The sequence below is a fragment of the Hyla sarda genome, chromosome 7, assembly GCF_029499605.1.
Source record: "Hyla sarda isolate aHylSar1 chromosome 7, aHylSar1.hap1, whole genome shotgun sequence".
NCBI lineage: Eukaryota > Metazoa > Chordata > Amphibia > Anura > Hylidae > Hyla > Hyla sarda.
In genome coordinates, this window is record NC_079195.1 from 104,928,590 (window position 1) to 104,956,410 (window position 27,821).

The 27,821-nt window shown below is 42.3% G+C and overlaps 1 protein-coding gene and 1 pseudogene across 1 annotated transcript in view; both read right to left on the minus strand.

The window, feature by feature from the left end:
• DNA2 (DNA replication helicase/nuclease 2) overlaps positions 1-27,821 on the minus strand; it is a 143,046-nt gene that overhangs the window by 79,811 nt on the left and 35,414 nt on the right. Inside the window, exons 8-16 of the mRNA XM_056530281.1 lie at positions 16,390-16,507; positions 15,170-15,332; positions 14,855-15,049; positions 13,674-13,904; positions 13,473-13,589; positions 11,996-12,105; positions 7,733-7,842; positions 6,836-7,060; positions 6,002-6,195 (exon numbers count right to left, since the gene is read on the minus strand). Coding sequence (XP_056386256.1) covers positions 6,002-6,195; positions 6,836-7,060; positions 7,733-7,842; positions 11,996-12,105; positions 13,473-13,589; positions 13,674-13,904; positions 14,855-15,049; positions 15,170-15,332; positions 16,390-16,507 — 1,463 coding nt within the window. The remainder of the gene's footprint in view (positions 1-6,001; positions 6,196-6,835; positions 7,061-7,732; positions 7,843-11,995; positions 12,106-13,472; positions 13,590-13,673; positions 13,905-14,854; positions 15,050-15,169; positions 15,333-16,389; positions 16,508-27,821) is intronic.
• Positions 21,623-21,796, minus strand: LOC130283662 (U2 spliceosomal RNA; annotated as a pseudogene).

A 27,821-nucleotide genomic window follows, 5' to 3' on the forward strand; every position in this document is an offset into this window, starting at 1 on the left:
AATAATAGATTATAACAGAGTTACTCAAAAATTGTTTTTTAATTCGGATTATAAAATATAAATATATAAAACAATAACAAAATAACACATTACACTGGCACTGTCTAATGAAAATCCCACTGGGCCCTAGTGGGATATCCGATATAGAATATAAAATAAATATAAAAATAAATTAGTGTTCCAATGAGTCCATGAATCTGCAGATGAAAAAATGATAAAATCCGCAAAAGGTATAGATAGATATTCTGTTTTGTGGCAGAATAGATTTGTAACAAAGTCAAATGTAACAAAAAGTCAGTGATCAAAATGAATGAATGATACAGAGTATCTCTCACCACTGCTTCTGGCTTGATGGATTTTGATGGATAGATCGCAGCCTTGTGTTCCTCGTGTGCCCCAATATGGTGAAGGGGGGCACTGGTTAATACGTCTCCTTTAGCAGCCCCGTTGACAGGGGGGGCGCAAATAGATATTGCGTACCGAGGGCTCCGATGGCGGAGGAGCATGAAGCAGTCTTCAGCACTGGGGAACTCGTTCACTAGCCGGCTTACTACAGATGGCACTGGTCTGGCACTCCGGCAGGAGTGGCAGTCGGCTCGGGAGGGACAACGGGTCTGGCGGTGATTGTACGCCGGGAGCGGTGGAAGGTCCGGCAATGGCGTCCCACGTGGAAGCAGGAGGTAAGGCTGTGCGATGTAATTGATGGCATGGTTACAGCCAGGCAGGGCGGAATGAGGCTAATTTAACTCCTCTGTTGCCAAAAACATATATGTTTGCAGATGGACACTGATAATGGCTGTGTGAACAGTGCCAGATTCCTAAACGCGTTTCGGGGTGCTGGGAAACATGAACCTCCGACCCCCTTCCTCAGTAGAAATGTGTATATGATAAAATTTAGTAGTAACGCTGTTTTTGTAATTAATTTACACCTGATAGTGGTTAATGACATTTAAGAAAAGCACGGTCTTTGGATTATAATGGATTGACTCTTAGGTCTAGCAAAATAATGGAGTGGAGCAGCTCTTTGACAATTACTCAGAAAAAAATCGGATAACTAGATAGGACGTTATTCACACCCTGCTAACCCTGGTAGTGAAATCGGTCATGTTGCTTACAATGGAACAATATGGAATAAACGATAAATGAATTAACTAACTAATATACATGGATTCACTGTGAACAGAACAACAGTAAAAGACTTATACTGAATGGACATATGCAAGGACATAGATTCAGTATCACATAATTAGATGAAAAAAATTAGTACATGAAAATAGATCAAATGAAACAATAATGGTTATCAAAAATAGAAATGGAAAAAAGGTTAAGAATGATATATAGAAAAAATAAATGAAAATATGTAGAAAAATAGAAATGTTATATACAAAAAATATAAATAAATAAAAATTTAAAATGAAAATAATGAATATAAAAATAAATTAGATGAAAAATAAAATTTTAATAAATATAAATAAAGAATAAAAAAAAAGAAAGATTAAAAATAAAAATATATGTGTGAGAAAAATATAGAAAATATAATGATAAAAAAGACGGATAGAAGCACAAGAATAAAGGTTACATAATAAAGATAAAAAGAGGGTAATACAATATGCTGACTAAGGATTGGTATTAAACACGGAATATCTGGCACAGGAGGATGGTTGCTGTGAGGTTCCCATCAAACCACGAACTGCCGACATAGTTAAAACATGGCAGCGGGTGGTTGGCCGGAGGGGAACCACATCATAGAAAACCAAACAGCTCAAAGCTGGAGTTCATGTATATTAGTTACAGTTAATTCATTTATCGTTTATTCCATATTGTTCCATTGTAAGCAACATGACTAATTTCACTACCAGGGTTAGCAGGGTGTGAATAACATCCTATCTAGTTATCCGATTTTTTCTGAGTAATTGTCAAAGAGCTGCTCCACTCCATTATTTTGCTAGACCTAAGAGTCAATCCATTATAATCCAAAGACCGTGCTTTCTTAAATGTCATTAACCACTATCATGTGTAAATTAATTACAAAAACAGCGTTACTACTAAATTTTATCATATACACATTTCTACTGAGGAAGGGGGTCGGAGGTTCATGTTTCCCAGCACCCCGAAACGAGTTTAGGAATCTGGCACTGTTCACACAGCCATTATCAGTGTCCATCTGCAAACATATGTTTTTGGCAACAGTTAAATTAGCCTCATTCCGCCCTGCCTGGCTGTAACCACGCCATCAATTACATCGCACAGCCTTACCTCCTGCTTCCATGTGGGACGCCATCCCCGGACCTTCCACCGCTCCCGGCGTACCATCACCGCCAGACCAGTTGTCGCTCCCTAGCCGACTGCCACTCCTGCGGGTGTGCCAGACCAGTGCCATCTGTAGTAAGCCGGCTAGCGAACGAGGTCCCCAGCGCTGAAGACTGCTGCATGCTCCTCCGCCATCGGAGCCCACTGTACGCAATATCTATTTGGGCCCCCCTGCCAACGGGGCTGCTAAGGGAGACTTATTAACCAGTGCCCCCCTTCACCATATTGGGGCACACGAGGAACACAAGGCTGCGATCTATCCATCAAAATCCATCAAGCCAGAAGCAGTGGTGAGAGATACTCTGTATCATTCATTCATTTTGATCACTGACTCTTTGTTACATTTGACTTTATGTTACAAATCTATTCTGCCACAAAACAGAATATCTATCTATACCTTTTGCGGATTTTATCATTTTTTCATCTGCAGATTCATGGACTCATTGGAACACTAATTTATTTTTATATTTATTTTATATTCTATATCGGATATCCCACTAGGGCCCAGTGGGATTTTCATTAGACAGTGCCAGTGTAATGTGTTATTTTGTTATTGTTTTATATATTTATATTTTATAATCTGAATTAAAAAACAATTTTTGAGTAACGCTGTTATAATCTATTATTGCCCACATCACTATGCACCATTGGTGAGGTCCTAGAGGCATAAGCTATAGATTTCAATTGATATTCATTATTGTTGCCGGTGGGGTCCGGCTTTAGCTTTGACTGCCTCGGTCCTTCTGTTGTGAGCTGCACCTAATTTTAAGTTTTGATGTTAAAGAGTACCTGTGACTAAAACTTTTCTAAACTAACTCAGGCTATGTTCCCTAACTACTCCTAACACTCCTCCCGTACTTAGGTAAGATACAGAGCTTTTTAAAGCTCTGAATTTTTTTCTTTCTTCTTGCTCACATAGTGAAATATCCCCGCAGAAGAAAGTGGGCGTTTCCCAGCAGGCATGACATCACTGAAGCCTCCTGGAGGGACCATTTCCACCCTCAATGTTGCAGCGCTGTGATGAATAGAAAACCTCAAGCTCTGTGGAGTTGCTTTCAGTGAGGCTCTTTGCAGCTATTAATCAAGCTCAGTGCAGAGAAACACTTCCTGAGTTTGGTCTCCTGTCAGCATACAAGCAGGAGACCAAAATCTGAGACTTTCACCCCTGGTGGCCAGAAGTATAAGGCAGAAAAACTAACAAAAGTCTATTTTTTTTTTTATGGAAGCCAATTACAAAAGTTTTGGCATAAGGTATCAAATATTAAAAATCATGTTTAATCCCTTAAGGACTCAGCCCATTTGGGCTTTAAGAAGCCCTGTCGTATTTCAAGGCAACAGTTTAGGGCCACATATGGGGTATCGCCGTACTCGGGAGAAATTGCCTAACAAATTTTGGGGGGCTTTTTCTCCTTTCACCCCTTATGAAAAGGTGAAGTTGGGGTCTACACCAGCATGTTAGTGTAAAAAAAAAAATTGTTTACACTAACATGCTGGTGTTGCCCTATACTTTTCATTTTGACAAGAGGTCAAAGGGAAAAAAGCCCCCCAAAATTTGTAAAGCAATTTCTCCCGACTACGGAGATACCCCATATGTGGGCGTAAAGTCCTCTGGGGGCGCACAACAAGGCCCAGAAAGGAGAGTGCACCATGTACATTTGAGGTGATTTGCACAGGGGTGGCTGATTGTTACAGCGGTTTTGACAAACGCAAAAAAAAAAAAAAAAAAAAAAAAAAAAAAAAAAAAAAAAAAATGTGACCCCATTTCGGAAACTACACCCCTCACGGAATGTGAGGGGTGCAGTGAGAATTTACACCCCACTGGTGTCTGACAGAGCTTTGGAACAGTGGGCTGTGCAAATAAAACATTTTGTACAGCCCACTGTTTCAAAGATCTGACAGACACCAGTGGGGGGGTAATTGCTCACTGTACCCCTTGTTACGTTCCTCAAGGGGTCTAGTTTCCAAAATGGTATGCCATGGGGGGTTATTTTGCTGTCCTGGCACCATAGGGGCTTCCTAAATGCGACATGCCCCGAGCAAAATTTCTCAAAAAGCCAAAATATGACTCCTTCTCTTCTGAGCATTGTAGTTCACCCGTAGTGCACTTCAGGTAAACTTATGGGGTACCTCCATACTCAGAAGAGATGGGGTTACAAATTTTGGGGGTATTTTCTGCTATTAACCCTTGCAAAAATGTGTAATTTGGGGGGGAAACACACATTTTAGTGAAAAATTATATATTTTTTTACATATGCAAAAGTCGTGAAACACCTGTGGGGTATTAAGGGTCACTTAATTCCTTGTTACGTTCCTCAAGGGGTCTAGTTTCCAAAATGGTATGCCATGTGGGGGGGGGGGTTGCTGTTCTGGCACCATAGGGGCTTCCTAAATGCAACATGCCCCCCCAAAAACCATTTCAGAAAAACGTACTCTCCAAAATCCCCTTGTCGCTCCTTCCCTTCTGAGCCCTCTACTGCGCCTTAACACTTTACATAGACATATGAGGCATGTGCTTACTCAAGAGAAATTGGGCTACAAAAATAACAATCCATTTTCTCCTTTTACCCCTTGTAAAAATTCAAAAATTTGGTCTACAAGAACATGCAAGTGTAAAAAATGAAGATTGTGAATTTTTTCCTTCACTTTGCTGCTATTCCTGTGAAACACCTAAAGGGTTAAAATGCTGACTGAATGCAATTTTGAATACTTTGGGGGGTGCAGTTTTTATAATGGGGTCATTTGTGGGGTATTTCTAAGATAAAGACCCTTCAAATCCACTTCAAATCTGAACTGGTCCCTGAAAAATTGTGATTTTGGAAATTTTGTGAAAAATTGGAAAATTGCTGCTGAACTTTGAAGCCCTCTGATGTCTTCCAAAAGTAAAAACTCATCAATTTTATGATTCAAACATAAAGTAGACATATTGTATATGTGAATAAAAAATAAAAAATATTTGGAATATCCATTTTCCTTACAAGCAGAGAGCTTCAAAGTTTGAAAAATGCTAAATTTTCAAATTTTTCATCAAATTTTGGGATTTTTCACCAAGAAAGGATGCAAGTTATCACAAAATTTTACCACTATGTTAAAGTAGAATATGTCACGAAAAAACTATCTCAGAATCAGAATGATAACTAAAAGCATTCCAGAGTTATTAATGTTTAAAGTGACAGTGGTCAGATGTGCAAAAAATGGCCGGGTCCTAAGGTGTAAAATGGCTGGGTCCTTAAGGGGTTAAGTTTTTTATTTTTTTTTATTGCTCTGCATTTCAATATTCTTACCCTTATACATTTCCATTTATTTTAGCAGGGGAGTGGCAATTCCAATTACAGCATGTGTTTTCCCCCTATAATAACTGGAGGGTTTTCAAACTAAATTCCTGTGTTTTATATTTTTTATACAAAAGATGGTAGGCAGGCTAGGGGCCACTATAAGCCCATGGCTACAATCTATTCTGCATGGGTTGCAGTGGTGAAGTGGGTATAAGATGGATGAAATAGAAAGAAAGAAATAAAGAAAGAGAAAGAGGGAAAATGAGAAAGGAAAAAAAAAAGAAAGAAAAAAAGAAAGAGAAAAAAGAGAGAGACCTCTAATTTATAAACAGGTTATATTTACAAGATATTCAGGACAATAGTTATGACAATGCAAATGTTTATAAATCGCAGCCATTCTTATAAAGTAAAGCAATTACCTTGCTTCTGCACTTTGAACAAGTGGTGGGAGTTGTTGATGGTCTCCCACCAAAACAAATCTGTTGGCAAAGAACAAGGGACCAAGGCAAATTGGCTGGCTTATTTGAGATGCTTCATCTATGATGCAGAAGTCAAACCTCCGTCTGGTGAAGATTGGATGATTAACACCCATGCATGTTGTTGCAACTACAGGCTGAGGAAGAAAAAAAAAAAAGTAGAGTTTATTACAGACTGTACAGTAATCTAAAAATCTAAATATTTAAATATTTTATGCTTCTTAAATAGCCACCGTGATTCGGGAAAACATTTTACATGTCCTAGAGACATGTCAAAAGTTTGGATCAGCAGGGATCCGAGTGTTCAGACCTCCACTGATTACGATAATTAATCATGTGATCGAGACAACCTCTCAATGCAAGTCTACGAACAAGTATTGATAATGTGACACAGATCTAGAGGTGGATTAGTAAGAGACAATCCATTAAAAATACCACCAAACAAGGCAGTGGCACATTTGTTTTCAGGTCAATTAATTAAAAAAATAAATAAATAAATAAAAATATATATATATATATATATATATATATATATATATATATATATATATATATATAAAAATTATAATAAGTACACAGTCCGTTGGGAGCTTCAGTACCTGAAATAAGAGGCATGTCACTTTTTTCAGCATGTCTCCCACTCAAGTTTATGAGAAAAGGTTTTCAAAAGGTGACACCCTATGGGTTTTGATAGAGAAATCTGTGTAGTTTCTGCTGTGTGAATATGCCCTAATAGAAACCACATGAAAGGTAAAACACCACAAACCAACAACACACCTGACTGTTGTAGAGTTCTTCTAAGGCACTTAGTGACTTTATAGACTTTGTTTTGCAGATTTCTTCCTCACCAAATTTTTGAACCTCTGGGTGTATTTTCTGTGTTCTACCCAAACGCAAAAATCCAACTTTAAATTTTTTAAGTTTCAAGAGAATGTTATCTACTGCAGAGTGAGTATAACTGGTCAGCAGCACACTAAAGCCACATGCGTAGAGAATTCGTACCTGAAAGAGAATGCAACAGATTGAACTGAAAAACTCAGACTGCATTAGTATTTTTCAAAGTATGTAAAACTATTATAGTAGTTTTTGAATGTATTTTGATATACATTTTTCTACTAGGTAGGTAAACTACGTCACCAAAATCTACTTCTGCAATTTTCCGGCTTTATTTTACAAGTTGCAAACTTTCTTTCTACTGTCACAATAATGACAATTAAAGGGGAAGTGTTTTTTTTTATTTTTTTTTTTAAATCAACTGGTGCCAGAAAGTTAAACAAATTTGTAAATGACTTCTATTAAAAATCTTAATCCTTCCAGTACTTATCAGCTGCTGTATGTTCCAGAGGAAGTTTTTTTTTCAAATCTCCTTTCTGTCTGACCACAGTGCTCCCTGCTGATACCTCTGTCAGTGCCAAAAACTGTCCTAAGCAGGAGAGGTCTGCTATGGGGATTTGTGCATGCTCTGGACAGTTCCTAACACAGACAGGGGAGGCGCAAAGAGCACTGTGGTCTGACTGGGAAAAAAGTACATAACTTTCTCTGGAGCATACAGCAGCTGATAAGGCTTAACATTTTTTACTATAAGTAATTTACAAGTACGTATAACTTTCTGGCCCCCTCTGGAGTACCCCTTTAAATTACACTACATTTATTATTGTTGCTATCAAAACTTACCAAGGTACAGATGGTAGTAGTTTTCCCTGTTCCAGGCATGCCAACTATCAGTGTGTAATCCTTAGATAGGAGAACCCGTTTCATGGCCTGCTTTTGAGGCTTATTGAGGCCTAGTGGAAGATTTAAAAAAAAAAATAAATCACCTGCCACTTTAAAGCCAAGTATACAACTAAATGTAACTCCTGTTAAAAACAGTTGGACAATCTGCAGAGCTATTGTAAGAAGTGTTTTTTTTTTTTACTATTTGTTATGGAAGTATAATATCAGCATGCCTTTGCAGGATTGAAACTCGAAAAGTGGCTCAGCAGCATTTAAGTCTAACAAATTTACACAAGCCCGTTGCCTAGTCATAAAAAAATAAAAAAAAATTATAAGAATTCACACACAAATGCAAGAATAAACCCAAATATGATCAGTCACTATATGGTTCATATAGTACAGTTTGGTAGAAACAGATATGGTTAAAAAGAGTACCTGTCATGATCGATAATTTTTAAAATTTAATTTTAGTTTTTTTATTCTCCCAGTTCACTCCCCCTATCATAATAAACCCCAACCTGCCTTTTTTTTTTCCGTTTTCTCCCTTAGTATTGTGCTCAGTCAGCTCCATGGATTGGAAGCAGCGCTACCCTGCTGAGGAGAACTTTCACCCTTACTCTGCTATGCTACTCTGAACACGTAGCCTAGAGCAGTTCATTGTGAGATGAACTGTGACTGGCTGAGACCGCACACCCCTCCCCCTCAGCTCTGATTTCCAACTGAACTCTACAGTGCTCAGATCTGCCCAGCAGCTGCAAAGGGAGCAGAAACATCCAGCACAATGTTTAGCGCAACACTTAGCACTGTGCACCGAAGGCATCTACAGCAGTGTTTTCCAAGCCAGGGTGTCACCAGCTGTTGCAAAACTACAACTCCCAGCCTTTGGCTGCACAGGCTTGCTGGGAGTTGTAGTTTTGCCACATCTGGAGGCAGCATGGTTGGGAAACCCTGCTCAACAGTCTAGCTCAGCTCAAAGGGAAAGGGAGCTAAAATATTCTGCTCTATACAATGTGCTGAGATCTATCCTGCATTTACTGACTTGTCTCTGCCAGGCTGCTGCAGCTGGACTGCAGGCAGGACCAGGAAGAGGGCCCCGGGTGGCAAAACTTTAAGGGTACGTTCACACAAGCGAATCCCCAGCGCGTATTACCCTGAGGATTCGCCGCTGAAGGACAGCAGTATGCTGCCTTTACAGGTGCCTGCTCGGAGTGACAGAACTCTTGCTGTCATTCCTGTTCATCTTGTGTGTGTCCCAGTGCTTTGAGTAGACACACTGCGATGTGTGAATCGCCGCGTGCATGCGCAGTATCTCACTTCGCAGCTGTTCTCAGCCTAGCTCAAGGAGCAGGGGGAGCGGCCGCGATGTGTGCGACTACACCGCGCATGCGCGACAACTCGCACATCACAGCAGTGTGTCTGCTCCGAGCAGGCACCTCTAAAGGCACCCTGTAGGGGTCCTTTAGCAGAGGATCTGCAGCGTAAAATACCCTGTAGATCAGCTTGTCTGAACGTACCCTAAGGTGTTAACAAAATTATATTAAGTATATTAGAAAAGCAATTCAAATAGGCTAGTTTACAATATATTATTACAAATATATTATTACATTTCACTCACTGATTGTGACAGGTACCAATTAAAAGAGGTTGTACACAGAACAGAAAAGGCATTACCCTTTTCTGCTACCTAGCACTTCACTTAGACCCTGAGCTAGTCTTAGTACACTGCTCAAAAATAAATAAAGGGAACACTTAAACACCACAATGTAACTCCAAGTCAATCACACTTCTGTGAAATCACACTGTCCACTCAGAAAGCAACACTGATTGACAATCAATTTCACATGCTGTTGTGCAAATTGAATAGACAACAGGTTGAAATGATAGGCAATAAGCAAGACACCCCCAATAAAGTAGTGGTTCTGCAGGTGGTGACCACAGACCACTTCTCAGTTCCTATGTTTCCAGGCTGATGTTTTGGTCACTATTGAATGCTGGCGGTGCTTTCCCTCTAGTGGTAGTGATAGGGATGACCCTTCTGTTTCTAAGGACTGATCAATATATTAATACTAATATGCCATTGCTGCTGGAAAAAATATATCTGTTCCCTACCCCTTATCCCATATACATCAGCTTGCTATCTGCTCATGACTACGATGGAGGCCTTGAAATTAATGGACACTAGATATGCTAATATATAGACAATAATCAAACAACCAATCAAAATGTAACATGCTTATTCTGATGTCATAACTAAACCTCCTTTGTCAAATGTAAAAACTAAATGTATTTCCTGAATTAAACAGAACTCTTTTGGGGAACAGCTGCGTTTCCTGCTAAGAGAGAGTTATAGCAACATCCTGTCTGGTGTATACTTTCTTATGTCGACACTTGGCAGTACATAACAGCACAGTCAATCACATTTGAAAGCCTCACCCTCGGGCCATCCTTGACAGTAGCATGAGACGGAGTCTACAACCTACACAAGTGGCTCAGGTAGTGCAGCTCATCCAGGATGGCACATCAATGCGAGCTGTGGCAAGGCTTGCTGTGGCAAGGCTTGCTGTGTCTGTCAGCGTAGTGTCCAGAGCATTGAGGTGTTACCAGGAGACAGGCCAGTACATCAGGAGACGTGAAGGCGGCCGTAGGAGGGCAATAACCCTGCAGCAGGACCGCTACCTCCGCCTTTGTGCAAGGAGGAGCACTGCCAGAGCCCTGCAAAATGACCTCCAGCATGTGTCCACTCAAACGGTCAGAAATAGACTCCATTAGGGTGGTATGAGGGCCAGATGTCCACAGATGGGGGTTGTGCTTACAGCCCAACAACGTGCAGGACGTTTGGCATTTGCCAGAGAACACAAAGATTGGCAAATTCACCACTGGCGCCCTGTGCTCTTCACAGATGAAAGCAGGTTCACACTGAGCACATGTGACAGATGTGAGTCTGGAGACACCGTGGAGAACATTCTGCTGCCTGCAACATCCTCCAGCATGACCGGTTTGGAGGTGGGTCAGTAATGGTGTGGGGTGGCATTTCTTTGGGGGGCAACCCTTCCATTTGCTTGGCAGAGGTAGCCTGACTGCCATTAGGTACCGAGATGAGATCCTCAGACCCCTTATGAGACCATATGCTGGTGCAGTTGGCCCTGGGTTCCTCCTAATGCAAGACAATGCTAGACCTCATGTGGCTGGAGTGTGCCAGTAGTTCCTGCAAGAAGAAGGCATTGATGCTATGGACTGGCCCGCCCGTTCCCCAGACCTGAATCCGATTGAGCACATCTGGGACATATCTCGCTCCATCCACCAACGCCACGTTGCACTACAGACTGTCCAGGAGTTGGCAGATGCTTTAGTCCAGGCCTGGGAGGACATCCCTCAGGAGACTACCCACCACCTCATCAGGAGAATGCCCAGGTGTTGTAGGGAGGTCATACAGGCACATGGAGGCCACACACACTACTAAGCCTCATTTTGACTTGTTTTAAGAACATTACATCAAAGTTGAATCAGCCTGTAGTGTGGTTTTCCACTTTGACTTCATATCCAGCCCTCCATGGGTTGATAAATTTGATTTCCATTGATAGTTGAATGTGCCGACAACAAAATCTCACAAAAATTATGTAAAGACGAAAGTATTTCATACGATTAGCTCATTCATTCAGATTTAGGATGTGTTCTCTTCCTGTTTTTTTTTTTTTTTGAGCAGTGTAGTATACTTTCCCAGAGGAAGTGACAGTAGCAAATGCCATAAAATCGGCAACATCATATGGCTATTGGACATCATTAGCGGGTATGGGACTTCCAAGACAAGCAAAGGGTGGAAGGGGAGTTCCAGGGAGCAGAAAATCTAATTTTTCTGTTTTCCAGAAAAAATGTTCGACCAGTCAACTTCTTGGTCCATAAAGAAACTCATATGGCCAAGGAACCGGTAGTAGAGCCATCATTTCAACATCTACCTTTTTTCATTATTACTTGTGAAGCATGGATTAATAACTGGTTAACATATAGGTTGCTACAAAACTCTGCAGTGTACACCATTTAAAGAGGAGTCTTGTTGTATTTTTGTATTCATATATGGAGTTTTTTAAATAGAGGATAAAAGCTATCATTTCATTTTAATCCCTGTATTGTAGTAAGATTTGCACAGGTTGGAAAATCTTATTCACAAATAATAGTTTGCAGTGGACTGCAATCCTCATCATACATCCTGCAACACAAATAACTTACCTTTTAGAATGTTAGCCACAGTGTCCTTTGCATCATAAGGTAGAACGCTACTTAAGTGTTGAATAAAGCCTGGTTTCTTAAAATCAATAATCAAATCTCTAAGCTTCTCACTAAAAGAGAGTAGACAACTTGTAAATCTGCAGTTAAATATTGCATTAATACACCTAATGATTTTTGTAACTGCTGCAAAAAGACATACATGAAGTCAATGCCATTGGTGCTGTCCCTATCATCAGATTAACCTCTTCCCAACCACAAAATTTAGATTTTTGGCTTAAGCTTTCTTCCTCCTCACCTTCTAAGATTGATGACATTTGATTTTATCACTGACAGTAGGAGGGAATTTTTTTTTTGAGAGACATGCTATCCTTTTTACTGGCATCCTTTATGTTCCATATAATGTAATCTACGAGTCAGTAAGATTCCAATGACACCTAATTTGGATAATTTGTTCAGTTTTACTATATGGATATATAAAATCTGCACATTGTCATGTGACCCCCATCCTATAACTTATTTTTCCACCTACACAGCTGTGTAATGGCTTGTTTTTTAGCGCCATGATCTGTAGTCTTTATCTGTACCAATTCTTCGCACAAGCAGAGCTGGACCAGCAGTCTCTGTCAGTTAACCAGTTCCCACAAATATGCATTTATATACACATCCACTGATACAGGAAGGTCAGCTGTGTTAAGATCACACTCGGTGGGAACCAGCTGGCACATAATGCCAGGCTCCCACAGCACTGCCAAAATCACAGTGCCTTTTGACAGTTTGTATTGACACCGGTATATGACATTAATTTCACTCAGTACAGAATTGATCACTGCGCGCCATTCTACTAATCTGACAATCTGTGAGTGTAGAGGTTCCCCTCTGTGAACCTCTTGCTGTCATTCCTGTTCATCTTGTGCGTGTCCCAGTGCTTTAGAGACCAATGTTGACATCTCAGGCCTACAAGCATAGCTATCTGCCAGAATAACAAACCAAGGTCTCTGTCAATGTTATTAAGTCTCTATCCATCAACAAGATATGCCGTGTCCAACCTCTGCCTGCCACAACAATCCTGAGAATAAAGGGGCAGCAGAGCTGTTTTAGTGCACTTAAGCAACTAACTCTGTAGCCCCTTCATTCCCAAAAATCAGACCATTCACATCCTTTTGTGTTTGGTAGTAGAGATGAGTGAAGTTACAGTGATTTGATTCGTCACGAACTTCTCGGCAGTTGATTACTTTTCCTGCATAAATTAGTTCAGCTTACAGGTGCTCCGGTGGGCTGGAAAAGGTGGATACCGTCCTAGGAGAGAGTCTCCTAAGACTGTATCCACCTTTTCCAGCCACCGGAGCACCTGAAAGCGGAACTAATTTATGCAGGCTAAAGTCATCAACTACCGAGTCGAGAAGTTCATGACGAATCAAATCACTATAACTTCACTCATCTCTAATTGGTAGCACTTAAGAGTAAAGCAGCAACAAACCTTGCAGGTGAATTTTCCATCAGCTTTGACAAGTTTCCCAGGTGAGATTCCATGCCACCACCTCCTTCCTCATGATCAAGTCTAAATATAGTTCCTTGAGGTATCTTGGCTAGACTCCTATATAAAAACATATTTCAGTTGTTTTTGCATTTTATGCAGCCTTTGACATATGAGAACGCAACTAAAAACAAGTCAACGTACCTGTCTAAAATACACGTTATGGTATTTTTGTCCACCTCTCTGACGTAACCAGTAGAGAGAGCAAGGAATTTCTTTTCCTCTCCACTAACTACAACTCTATCTCCCGTCATGAGGTTTGTAGCAGGCATATCACCACTTCGGCGCTGAAAGCTATGAAGGTGTTGTTCATCGCTCACACTCCGCACACTTCCTATACGAATGAGGTTTCCAAAACACTGTCCATCTTCTTCTCTAATAGACAAAAGAACATAAAATGACTCAATTGTCTTTTTCGTTTACATTTCACTAATACTGCACCATTAAACTAAAATGAAAGCATTATACATGCACAGTGCCTTTATGATAAAGGATGCTTTGCAACAGCATCTGCATTAGAACATAACAGACTAGGCAGTTTAAAACTACATTTGTTGTAAAGGTAAGGAAACCAATACGGCTCTGGGGCCTTAAGGCTAGGTTCACACTACGTTTTGTAACTACGGTTCCCGTATACGTCTGGGAGGAGGGGGGGCGGGGCTTAATTGCGGCACCCACACTCAGCCGTATAGGGGAACCGTATTTAATGCATGTCTATGAGCCAACTGGAGTGAACCGCAGCCTCCGGTCGGCTGCTTTTTCGGCCGTATGCGGTTTCCCGACCGTAAGCTAAAACGCTGTCGACCACGTTTTTGCCCGCGGTCGGGAAACCGCATACGGCCGAAAACACAGTCTGCGGTTCACTCTGGTCGGCTCATAGACATGTATTAAATACGAGTGCGGGCGCCTCGATTAAACCCCGCCCCCCCCTCCTCCCAGCCGTATATGGGAACCGTAGTTACAAAATGTAGTGTGAACCAAACCTTAGGATCGGTTTACATTAGCATTTTTGCTTTAAAAAATTTTATGGAAAAAGCTATTTATGGAAAAAGCTATGAGTGAATATGTTACAGAAAATGATCAGCCTTTAAATTATATATTTCCTTTTGATAACCTCTTTGCTTCAAAAACATGCATTTATGAATCCAATATCTCCTTGCAGAATCTATTATTCACAAACAAAATGAATGGATTCCCGTTTACACTACAGTGTGATTTCATAAATGTCCCATAATCACATTTTCAAGGTTCAATTGGGTAGATTTTACAAAGTAGTATAGCAAATTACAACACATATCTAGAAGTAAATACTATACAGAAATTACCTTTCTTCAGATGACTGCATCCAGATATTTTTTCGGCCCATTTTTGAGTCTTTTGACAACGCTTCTAAGGAGCACATGAGGTACCAAAGACTGAAGTACTGCAGATGAGAGACTTTCAGATGTGCAGTCTCATTCTCAATAACTGGAAGCATGTCATTGGGAATGTAAAAACTACCGCTCTGCTGTTCAACAGACCTAGGCACAAATAAATAAGTGTGCAATTCACGTTAATAACCAGACTACATGACTAATTCAAATAGATTATGTATTAACAACAACCACCACCACCACATCATCATCATCGTTGCCACTTACTTGCTGTAAAGTGCACAGTTACGAAGCTGAGAACAATATTTGCAGGCTTGTCTGTCAGCAATGAGTGATGGTAGAGGGGCAGGTTTAACTTCTTTGGTTCCATCAGATTTATGTACCACATTTTTTAAATAAAAGGAGAGCTCATTTCTTATTTTCAATAATTCTGTAAAAACAACACCCCATGTTATTTCTATAACTTTTTTCCCCCAAAGAACATGCATTAAAGTGGTATTTTAAGTGGATAGAAGTGTGAAATCACTAGACTTGCAGTCTCAAGAATGGGGCCCTGACTGTTTTGAAAGTATCAGCGACCTGTGCATGCACAGCACTACTACATTCAAAGTCTATGGAGCTGCTGAAGAGAGCAGAATACAGAACTTTGCCCTCTTTGACAGCTGTATAGACAACGAATGCAGAGGCTGCTCACTCGTGCGAGTCGTCGATCCATTCACAACAAAAGTTATCAGGGCCCCAATGTGGAGATCGCAGAGGGTCCCAGCAGTCAGATCACTCCGCAATATAACATATCCTCTATAATGTGGATAGGAAGATATGTTCATTTAATCCAGTATAACCCTTTAAATACTATAGGACATAATTTGCTTAGGACTGACGTGCTTTTTTTAGGTCCTTAAAATTTTTTAAATATTTACGATAACCGTCGCATAAAGAGGAGATTTTATTATTATTTTTTTTTTTTTTTTTTTTTATATATAAAAAGGGTCCCCTGGGTGATCTTACCTGCGGCCCCATGTAGCACTCACAGCCTATATCCTCCTCATGACTTAAGTTCCAGCTCTGATTGTTCAATGTTACAGGATATATTCTGCTAGCTACAGTGATATAATGCCGTTCTAACTAGCACACATTTGGCAGCTTGCAAGGCCTTACTTAGGGTATGTGAACACAGTATTTTATTAAAAGGGGAAAAAATACATTGTGTTATACGTGACAAATTTCCAAGGGTAACCTCAGAGTCACATATTTTTACTAGCCGTCATCAACGCAGATTAGCTTCAACCAGATGGTGCTTACCTGAATATGCATGGAACGAAACAGCATGTCCCTCTTTCCGGTATAATTCAGTATAAACTACTACATATTCCTACTCATTTTGGTGAGAGATACCATTCAAATTTAGTTACAAAGAAGGAGTCAAGATGGCATACTAATACTAAGGGCATGTTCACATCAAATTTTATTTCTAACATGTAACACACCTCTTTTGTCCAGATGATTTGCAGGCACAGTGTACATATTTCCAGTCTTCAGATATAAAAGCAAGCCGGCTCCAGGATCTTCTCTTCTTTCCTGACTTAACAAAGTATACAAAATAACCTGTAGGATAAAACAAGTGAATATTATAATTCCCAGCAGTACACAAGAAAAAGGAGATTTGTACTCACCGTAAAATCTCTTCCTCATAGCCTTCATTGGGGGACACCAAGACCATGGGGGACACAGAGACCATGGGTATTCTGCTGTCCACTAGGAGGCTGACACTAGGGGGGGGGGGGGGGGGGGGGAAGAAGTCGGCTCCTCCCAGCAGGATATACCCGCCCGCTAGCACTGAGCTAATCAGTTTTGTCACAAAGCAGTAGGAGAACCCAAACCACAAAAGGAGAAAACGTCCGAAGGATACCATATGCAATAACAGGCAAACAACCTGACCAGGTAACCGAAAAATGGGTGGGTGCTATGTCTCCTTTTCCTCGGTCGCCTTATTGGGAGACACAAACCATGGGACATCCCAAAGCAGTCCCTGGGGTGGGGAAAAAGGACCACCAGAGATGTGAAGGTTAGGCCAGAGACTGAGCGATAACCATTCGCCCAAGAAAGTTGAGGCTCAGAGGAAACCGGCAACCAACCACCCGGAAGCTCCTGCAAAACATGAGGGGCTAGCTAAGACCCAAAAAAGGAACTGTGCACGGACTGGAGTCCGACAGGAAACTAAATAAGACAACAAATGGTCGCCCTGGAGGCCTGCTGAGCCGTATGAGCCATGGCAGGAGAGCAGAAAACACCTCTGATGAAAAGACAGAAGATGCGGGACCACCAAGGCCTGACCAAAAACGCAGAAGAGAGAGATACCCCTAATGCAGAGATTTGTCCAAGTAAGGCAAATGCAGGCCCTCTACCCTGAGACAGGTCTATTTGCATTCCTCCTCCCTCCAAATAGTACAGAGGGAAGAAGTAGCAGAGCCATCCAGAACACCAGAGTAGTCGCCCAGAGAAAAAGAGGATCCCAGATGCAGGAAGAAATGGAGGGACCCAGGAGTCTCAAACCAGGAGAGGCAGAGAGACACAAATTGGAGTGAACACTCCGACTGACTAGCACCTAGGCCGGGGCGGGACATGGAGTGGCGAACAAAGACTGCCTCTGCAGAGAAATGGCGGAGAAGAGTGGGGACCAGAAACTCGCCAAGGTCAGAAACAAGAACCCCCAGAAAGGTGGAAGCATCAGGAAGAACCACCCCAGAGCACAATGCATGGAAAGGCCACCCGGAAGAGAGCCCAAGGCAAGGAGAGCCTGAAAAGGCAAAATACCAAGGGAGAGGAACCAGAAAGACTCTGGCGCTGCCAGGGAAGAGTGACCAACCCTAAGGAAGAATAGTGGCCAAAAGAAAAAAAAGGCACCGCTACCCGAAGTCACCATGCCGCCCGACACTTGAAGACACAAGAGACTAGGGGATAGACAAGGCCGATCAAGCAGGGGGCTCCAATAGTCGGAACAGACTGGATGACCGAGAGAGTATGAGTAAGGCCTCTATGTAGGCTGAAATGAGTCCCCTTGCCTGACCACACCCGTAACTGCATATTGCTATGGAATAAACTTGAAGTTTTATTACACAAGTTTTCCGGCTGGACATCCTTTCTGCTGCCGGATGACCGAGATAGTAACAACCCAGAAGGACAATCAAAGAGGAAGACCGAGGGGACCCAGCGAGATGTCAACCCAGCTAAAGCAATAGGGATAGGTAAAGAAGACATTACCAGGGCGCCCACCTAGACTGGCGGGCAAGCACAGGACAATGGACAACTCCAAAAAAGGAGGAGTGACTTGCTACAGCCGAGACTGTCGAGGAACCCCGGGGAGCCAAAGGCACCCAGAACAAAAAGGCCTCAAGAGACCCTAAGCAGAAAGATCTCTGAGAGTAAGAGCAGAGAACAGAGCCTTCACATCCAGAAGGAAGCACAAGGACCACCAGGATGGCTTCCAAGCAAGACGTACCCCGACAGGGAGAGCGAGGGCAGCGCAAGGGCCTGGAGAAGCCAGAGTATAGACCTGGCAAGAAAAAAAATAAAAAAAATAAAAAAGTACCAAAAAGTGGCAGTACCAAGTGGCAGTGGCAGTACCAAAAAGTGAACGAAAGAGGGTGAATGTGAAAACTATGACGGCAACAGCTGCAACTAAGCCAATAGGGCAGGAGCAGAATAAAGAAAATCTCCGATACTGGGAGTTCAGAGGACAACAGTTGCAAAAGCAAATGCAGGAACCGTACAAGGCCACATAACCCCTTAGAAGACGGGGAAAGCACGAGGTGCGAACCTTGATAGCAGACACCCAATAAGCTACCCCCCAGCCGGTAGCGGAAGGGTTCAACGAGATGGCTGAAGCAGCCACAGGAGGAAGAATAGAAGCCAGACAGCACCCCGCCTAGAAGAAGAGGAGAAATGCAAAGACTGCCCGTGAAATAGTGGAAACCTAGGAAACTCCACCCAAACTCCAGGAGGGCGAGCCAAGACCTATGTGCAACAATAGGCATACCAAAGTAGGCAATATTAGTGCGTAGCCGGACCACTAATACACACTTTCCATAGAGGGAAAAGGAGACTGAGAAAATAGCCGGAGCAGAAGGCCTACCTAGCCCACTAAGCACCTCCCCTAGGGTGGAGAATGGAAACCCTGGACGAGCCAGAGGTGGAACCAATAAACCAACTGACATAAAGGTACCTCAGCAATGGCAGAGACACGCAAAACAACTCCTCCCATAAGGAGGGGGGAAAAAAACGGCTATGGCAGGCTCCCCACCACCAACCCTGCGCTGTGTCGGCTACAGCAGGAAACATGTGAACCACTGGCACAGGAAGGCCAATGATATCCCCCCTCCAAGGGGGGAAAAAAAAAAAGTGGATGCCATTACCACAGAGCGCCGTATGAATATGCAGGGTCACCCACTGGATCCCTCGTACTAGAAACCAATTCTACGGCAAACCAACGGGACATCACCCATGTAAGCAGATGCTGCTGCCATAGAAGGTCCCTTGCATCTGCAGGGACACAAAGCTTGGTTGTCTCCCACCAGTAGTGGGGATCCGGAATTCAGCCACAGATGTGGCTGAAAGCACTCTCCCATGGACGTCTATGAAACCTGGGTGCATGGACATTACATCCTCCATGAGAGAAAGAGTTTAGTGGTGAGCTAGCAAAACCGTTAGATTTATTTAACCAATCAATGGTAACAGGAGCCGTCCCGGAAGATTGGAAATTAGCAAATGTTGTGCCCATTTGCAAGAAAGGTAGTAAGGAGGAATCAAGCAACTATAGGCCAGTAAGTCTGACATCAATAGTGGGGAAATTAATGGAAACCCTACTAAAGTATAGGATTGCAAGATGAAAAACAACATGGGTTTACTTCAGAGAGATCATGTCAAACAAATCTTATTGATTTTTTTTGACTGGGTGATTAAAATAATAGATGGCGGAGGGGCAGTAGATATCGCATATCTAGATTTTAGTAAGGCTTTTGACACTGTCCCACATTGTAGTTTATTGATAAGTCTTCTGTCATTGAGCTTGGACTCCAATATTGTTGAGTGGATTAGGCAGTGGCTGAGTAACAGACAACAGAGGGTTGTAGTCAATGGAGAATATTCAGAGCAAGGTCTTTTCACCAGTGGGATACCTCAGGGATCTGTACTGGGACCAATATTGTTTAATATCTTCATTAGCGATATTACAGAAGGTCTTGATGGTAAGGTATGTCTTTTTGCTGATGACACAAAGATATGTAACAGGGTTGATGTTCCTGGAGGGATCCGCCAAATGGAAAAGGATTTAGGCAAACTAGAAGAATGGTCAGAACTCTGGCAACTGAAATTTTATGTGGATAAGTGCAAGATACTGCACCTGGGGCGTAAAAACCCTCAGGCAGAATATAGATTATTTGACACAGCCCTGACCTCAGTATCTGAGGAGAGGGATTTAGGAGTAATTATTTCAGAAGACTTAAAAGGTAGGAAGACAATGTAATAGAGCAGCAGGAAACGCTAGCAGAATGCTTTGATGTATAGGGAGAGGTATAAGCAGTAGAAAGAGAGAAGTGCTCATGCCGCTGTACAGAACACTGGTGAGACCTCAATTGGAGTATTGTGCGCAGTACTGGAGGCCGTATCTCCAGAAGGATATAGATACTCTAGAGAGTTCAAAGAAGAGCTACTAAACTAGTACATGGATTGCAGGATAAAACGTACCAGGAAAGGTTAAAAGGACCTTAACATGTATAGCTTGGAAGAAAGAAGAGGCAGAGGGGATATAATAGAGAATTTTAAATACAGAAAGGGAATCAACATGGTAAAGGAGGAGAGCATATTTAAAAGAAGAAAAACTACCACAAGAGGACATAGTTTTAAATTAGAGGGGCAAAGGTTTAAAAGCATTATCAGGAAGGTTGTCCTTGGAGGGATCTGAACGTACATGGCAGGCAGTAATGGGCATGCTTAGGAAGGATCCACGCTTGTCTTGGGGCTAAATGGCTATGTTGTGAGATTACCATAATACTGTGGCTAGCTTTTTGTGAACAGGCATTTCCTGTTTGACTTTTTTGGGACTACAAATTCCATTTTCCTCCCTCCCACACATCAGCCACCCCAACCATTGAAACATAAATGAGCTGCATTCATTCAAAAGACCTGTGGTTTTCAATCAGGGTGCCTACAGCTGTTGCATTAGTTGCAGATTAATCTCTCTCCCACCAAGCGATCACACCACCCATTGAAGCAGACAGGCTCCCTGTCATCAGCCGTCTAGTGAGTCGGGTCTCAGCTGCATTGCAACCTGGGAAAAATCTGAGACCACTAATTTTGTATGCTGGTAAAAATAAATAAATATTTGAGTGAAAATCACAGAAGAATTGTGAGAAAACCATCATACAAAGGTACAGACACTATATTATGAACAACACTAACTTGACAGCCCCTGTAGCATAGTCAAATAAAAAAAAATTCCTGCAATACCCCTTTAACCACCCTTGGCGAGCAACTCTGGTTACAGTCCCCAATTCCGAACCTCTGGCATAACTGCACACCCCAGCGATAATTACCAATGGGGTGCAAGGGATAGATAGGAAAACCCGAAAAAGAGGTTACTCAGGGACAGGGACGAGAAGCACCTAGGGTATAATGCACAAGGCTTGTGCCGCATACACGAACAAAAGCCAAACATTCCAATATGTGAGGTGCACCGAGCCTGCAGAAACAAACAATCAGACAAGCAAGCTTCAAAATAGTCCCCCGTTCTGAAAAATGTATTCAATATATGGTTCCCGGATAGGGGACATATCAGATATTAAAAACTGATAAGAACAGATACTACACTTGATGTTAGCCAACAAGCAGAGAATCGATAAGAATGCCATGAAGGCATACTAGGAAGGCAGGGAATCTGAGGCAGACAGGAGCACAAGGAAGGGCCATAGAAAAAATATGTAGTTGTAATGACTTTTTGGCCATTAGGAGACAATAAGAGTATGTTCACACTACAGATATGTAGCTTAATCTCCGCTCGCAGAGATTCAGCCTGGCCATCACCATTGACAGCTATGCAGTGCTCGCGGACTTCCGCACAAAGAATGAACATGTTCTTTCTTTGCGCGGAACAATTTCAGAGGCGGAGTTGTCCGCCACTGAAATTCCAGTGTGAACGGGTCTCTCGGAAGACCCATTCACACTGATGCTAACGTTCACTGTGTGCACTATAGAAAACAGGCAGCCTACAGTAAATGAAGAAGCCGAGAGCTAAATTCACAGAGCATCCGCATGGACGGGGTGACAGCCACACGATCAGGGCACCGGCCGCCTGGAAAAAGAAGGTGCGCTGGAAACTGCACCTCCTGAGCAGCAGCTGCAGAGACTAGGACGGGGACTGGATGCATGCTGTGGGGGGGGGGGGGGGGGCTGAAGTTCCTACTCCCCCGTTGACTCCATCTTCTCATACCCACCCTTGAAGTCTTCAGTCAGCTAAAGGCCGCGCTGCATCGTGTCGCGCTGCCATAGCGAGGCAGGCAGGGGCAAGTGGGGGACCCAGACCCAGGGTACTAGCGCCAGGTGCTGACCTTTGGCAAGAAAGGATGGACGGCCTATACTTTATGCACCGTGCTCCTTTGTCGCATGTGGGAGATCAGGTAGCACCATTCTCCTGTCACCCAACCAAGAAAAATAAAAAGGAAAAAAAATTCTAACTAGCCATAACTAGCTAGATAATAAAATATAGAAGACCAGGTCTGGAGAGCTCCAGACCTGTGTCTGCCTCCTACCGACACTAAGCTAAAACTGATTAGCTCAGTGCTAGTGGGCGGGTATATCCTGCTGGGAGGAGCAGACTTTTCTTTTGCCTAGTGTCTGCCTCCTAGTGGGCAGCAGCATAATACCCATGGTCTTTGTCCCCCCATGGTTTCTGTGTCCCCCAATAAGGCTACCGAGAAATAAATATTTGGAAAAAAAGTTCTAAATTTATTTACTAAAGAGAAGAAAAAAAAAAAGCAATACTAGAAAGCATACCAATAGCAATTTACCAGGAAGCCCCAGCTCCCAAAGCTTGTTCAAGCCCTGGCAGGGAATAAAAAAAAAAAAAAAATCTACATGGTATTTGTGCCATCTTAAATCAGCCATGCACGTTTTTCATTTGTAGAGTTCTATGCACTGCACAAAAGTACTTATGTTTCCTAACACATTGAGGGTGATTTATAATGTTTTTGTGCCTCTAAGTATAACTTGGTGGTGTCTTTTTGGTGCATTGGGTTGATGCAATATTTGGAGGTATGAGCCATAAATATTTTTTGATTCCTTGTCTAGGCCAAGTTTGCGCCTCCCATACGTTGCCATTTTTTGGTGCAGAATTGTGCTGCAAGATAATTATGTGTATATCTGGATATAGCCATACACTAGCAAGATACAGTAACCCGTTCGGCAAGAGTCAGAAAATAATAAATGTTGTTCCTAAAGGAACAGAGGTGCCATAAAAAAAAGTTAACCTTTAATAGATAAAATAATTATAGCAATAATAGCAAATTAGAAAGAACTGTGCTGCAAGTTAATTCAGCTCATAGGTGGTATAAACTTAGGGCAAAAGTTTTTCTTTTGCAGCACAGATTATTATTATTTTTATTTTTTTTGACGCGCAGCCACTTTATAAATCAAACACAATTACACAATTATTAACATACACATATACATATACACACAGACACACACACAGACACACACACAGACACAAAAAATGTTGCAGTATGTTGTAACCTTTTTTTATTGGACTAACAGAATTTTGTAGAGACAAGCTTTCGGGATTCCTTCCTTTAAGTCCAAAGCAAATCTAAGCTCACAAGCAGAGGACACAGGTTACATCTCACAAATATGCAGGGGGTTAAGACAATAGATGTGGAGAATTCACATTAAGATAGGCCATATAACCTGTACTGTACTATATTCTCTTATGCCCTGTGCTGTACTGGATTCTCTTATACCCTGGGCTGTACTGGATTCTCTTATACCCTGTACTGTATTCTCTTGTATCCTGTGCTGTACTGTATTCTCTTATAACCTGTGCTGTGCTGTACTGTAATCTTATACCCTGTACTGTACTGTATTCTCTTATATCCTGTACTGTATTCTCTTATAACCTGTGCTGTACTGTATTCTCTTATATCCTGTACTATACTGGATTCTCTTATAATCTATGCTGTACTGGATTCTCTTTTGCATCTCACTTTGTCCTGCTAAATTACAGGGAGGAGTGGAGTGACTTGTGCGTCACATGGTCCTCCATAGGACTATATGATGCGGACGCTAGAACTGTGCAGCAGCCCCGACAGAGGACAGCTGTAGGTGAGCTGTCTACAAGGGTGGGGGCTGCGGTCTAAAGGGGGGGGCCTGCTGCCGCCGCTGCCTCACATGTCCCCGCTGCTGCCTTGCTCCTAGTGCCCCGCCGGGACATGAGCAGCACGACGGAGATGAGCAGCACGTCCCGGCGCTGCGCTGATTACACTAGGAGCAAGGCAGCAGCAGGGACATGTCGGGCGGCGGTGAATAAACAAATTAATGTAGCCTATATGCGGGACATGTCGGCTTCATTCATTCACTGCTGCCACTGACGGCAGACAACGAATCGGGCGATTATTCGATAACTGGATTCGTCGACAACGAATCCCATTATCGATTTTAATCGATTAATCGTTGCAGCCCTATACTATATATATTATTAAATTTGCTCCCCCTTTCTCTCATCCTTATCTATTCAGTCTATGTTCCTATAGCAGGACAATTTATGGCCCATCTTAGTGTTAATTCTCCACATCTATTGTCTTAACCCCTGCATATTTGTGAGATGTTACCTGTGTCCTCTGTGAGCTTAGATTTGGACTTGATAAAGGGAGGAATCCCGAAAGCTTCTCTACAAAATTCTGTTAGTCCAATAAAAAAGGTATTACAAGATACTGAAACATTTTTTGATTTGCATCACTGGACTAAAACGGCTACAATAATAATAATTATTATTATTATTATTAATAATAATAAATAAATAAATTAATAAATATAATAATAATTTATATATTATAGGGCTGCAACGATTAATCTATGTAATCGATAACGGGATTAGTTGTCGACAAATCCTGTTATCGAATAATCGCCCGATTCGTTGTCTGGCGGCAGTGAATGAATGAATGAAGCTGACATGTCCCGCATATAGGCTACATTCATTTGTTTATTCACCGCCGCCCGACATGTCCCCACCGCTGCCCTGCTCCTAGTGCAATCAGCGCAGTGCCGGGACGTGCTGCTCATCTCCGTTGGGTACCGAGATGAGCAGCAGAAAATAGACATGTCCCGGCGGGGCGCTAGGAGCAAGGCAGCAGCGGGGACATGTGGGGCGGCGGCGGCAGCAGGGCCTACCCTTTAGACCGCAGCCCCCACCCTTGTAGACCGCTCACCTACAGCTGTCCTCTGTCGGGGCTGCCGCTCCGCTGCACAGTTCTAGCGTCCGCATCATGTAGTCCTATGGAGGACCATGTGACACACACGTCACTCCACTCCTCCCCTGCGCCATGTTACGGAGGAAGCAGAGTGACGTGTGTGTCACCTGCTCCTCCATAGGACTACATGATGTGGACGCTAGAACTGTGCAGTGGAGCAGCAGCCCCGACAGAGGACAGCTGCAGGTGAGCTGTCTACAAGGGTGGGGGCTGCGGTCTAAAGAGGGGCCCTGCTCTCTAAAGGAAGGCCCTGCGGTCTAAAGGGGGCCCTGTGGTCTACAAGGGTGGGGGCTGTTCTCTAAAGTGGGGCCCTGCAGTCTAAAGAGGGGGGGGGGGGGGCCATGCTGTCTAAAGGGGTCTGTAAAAGCAATAGTCTGCAGTCTGCACATACACATGTGTATAGGAGTGCTATATTAAGAAAAAAAAAAAGTAAAAAAAAAAAAAAAAAGAAAAAACCTTGTAACTTTTTTTTCTTTTACATATTTGATACTACCGCATAGGTAACTGTCTGAACTATTAAAATATTAGTGAATGATTAACATTTTCTTTTAATAGTTCAGACAGTTACCCCTGCAGCAGTATCAAATTTACGCTGGTTTCTGTACAGGATCATTAATAATGACAGCAACCGGTGTAAACGTAAAAAAAAAAAATACCAAAATTGCTGCTGTTTGGTCCCATCACATGCTAGAAACTTTTAATAAAGCCATTGTACACAGTTTTTCAAGTAGAATCAGTTGAACCCCTTTTTTGGCATTTTGACATTTTTTTCCCATTAATCAATTAATCGATAAAATAATAGACAACTAATCGATTATTAAAATAATCGTTAGTTGCAGCCCTAATATAGTATTAGTATTTTTTTTACTACACACAGTAAATGTGCCCCAGTGTGTATGGGTAAACTCAAATCTTGGGAGTTTACTTTGACAGCAGGTTTAGGTCAGGACACAACAGCATTTTATTGTGTGCTTCACATGTGTAAATATGTCAGTGATTTCACAATCATAGAAGTAAACTGTGTGTCTATTGCTTTAAACCAACTGCACATCCTAACAAAAATAACAGCATACAGCTCACCTCACACCAGGCTGATGCGGATCCTCACCCAATGCAAGAAGAAACAAAAGAATATATGTGATCCAGTGCAGTTTGCTCGTGTATAAAATCTTTCTTTTTTGCATAAAATCCACTAAGTAGACACAGGTACAGGTAAAAAGCAACACGTTCCAGCCACTTTAGGCAGCCTTACCTGTGTCTACTTAGTGGATTTTACGCAATAAAGAAAGATTTCATACACAAGCAACCTGCGCTGGATCAAAAAAATAAATAAAAATTTCCCCAACTGCACAACACTCCAATGTCTGACAACCACTGCTACCAAATTGCATCCAATTCCCTGGAGCCACAGACTTACAAGTGGCAAACTATACTAGCAGGTCATTCATCTGCCCAACAAACCACTAAGACTATGAAATGTGGAAACCCAAACCAATTCTACAATTAAATTATAAAATAAGCAGGTCACATTTGAAAGCGCAAAAAAAAAAAAAAAAAAAAAAAAAAAAAAAAAATTCTGGGGTGCAGTTTATGTTTTGTATGGTAGTTTAAAGAAGTCTAAGATATATATTACTTTTTGATGCTACACATAAAAAATACCGATGTTTATTTTTTTTGAGCAGTGTATCAAGGAGAGAAAACAAGAAAAGTAACACAAACAACAAAGTAACTCCAAGTCAATCACACTTCTGTGAAATCACACTGTCCACTCAGGAAGCAACACTGATTGCCTATAATTTCCACCTGTTGTCTGTTCCATTTGCACAAAAGCATGTGAAATTGATTGTCAATTAGCAAGACACCATCAATAAAAGGAGTGGTTCTGCTGGTGGTGACCACAGACCACTTCTCAGTTCCTATGCTTCCTGGCTAATGTTTTGGTCACTTTTGAATGCTGGCGGTGCTTTCACACTAGTGGTAGCATGAGACTGAGAGTCTACAACCCACACAAGTGGCTCAGGTAGTACAGCTCATCCAGGATGGCACATCAATGCGAGCTGTGGCAAGAAGGTTTGCTGTGTCTGTCAGCGTAGTGTCCAGAGCATGGAGGCGCCACCAGGAGACAGGCCAGTACATCAGGAGAGGTGGAGGAGGCTGTAGGAGGGCAAAAACCCAGCAGCAGGACTACCACCTCTACTTTTGTGCAAGGAGGAGCACTGCCAGAGCCCTGCAAAATGACCTCCAGCAGGCCACAATTGTGCATGTGTCCACTCAAACTGTCAGAAACCGACTACATGAGGGTGGTATGATGGCCCGACAACCACAGGTGGGAGTTGCGCTTACAGCCCACCACCGTGCAGTACGTTTGGCATTTGCCAGAAAACACCAAGATTGGCAAATTGCCA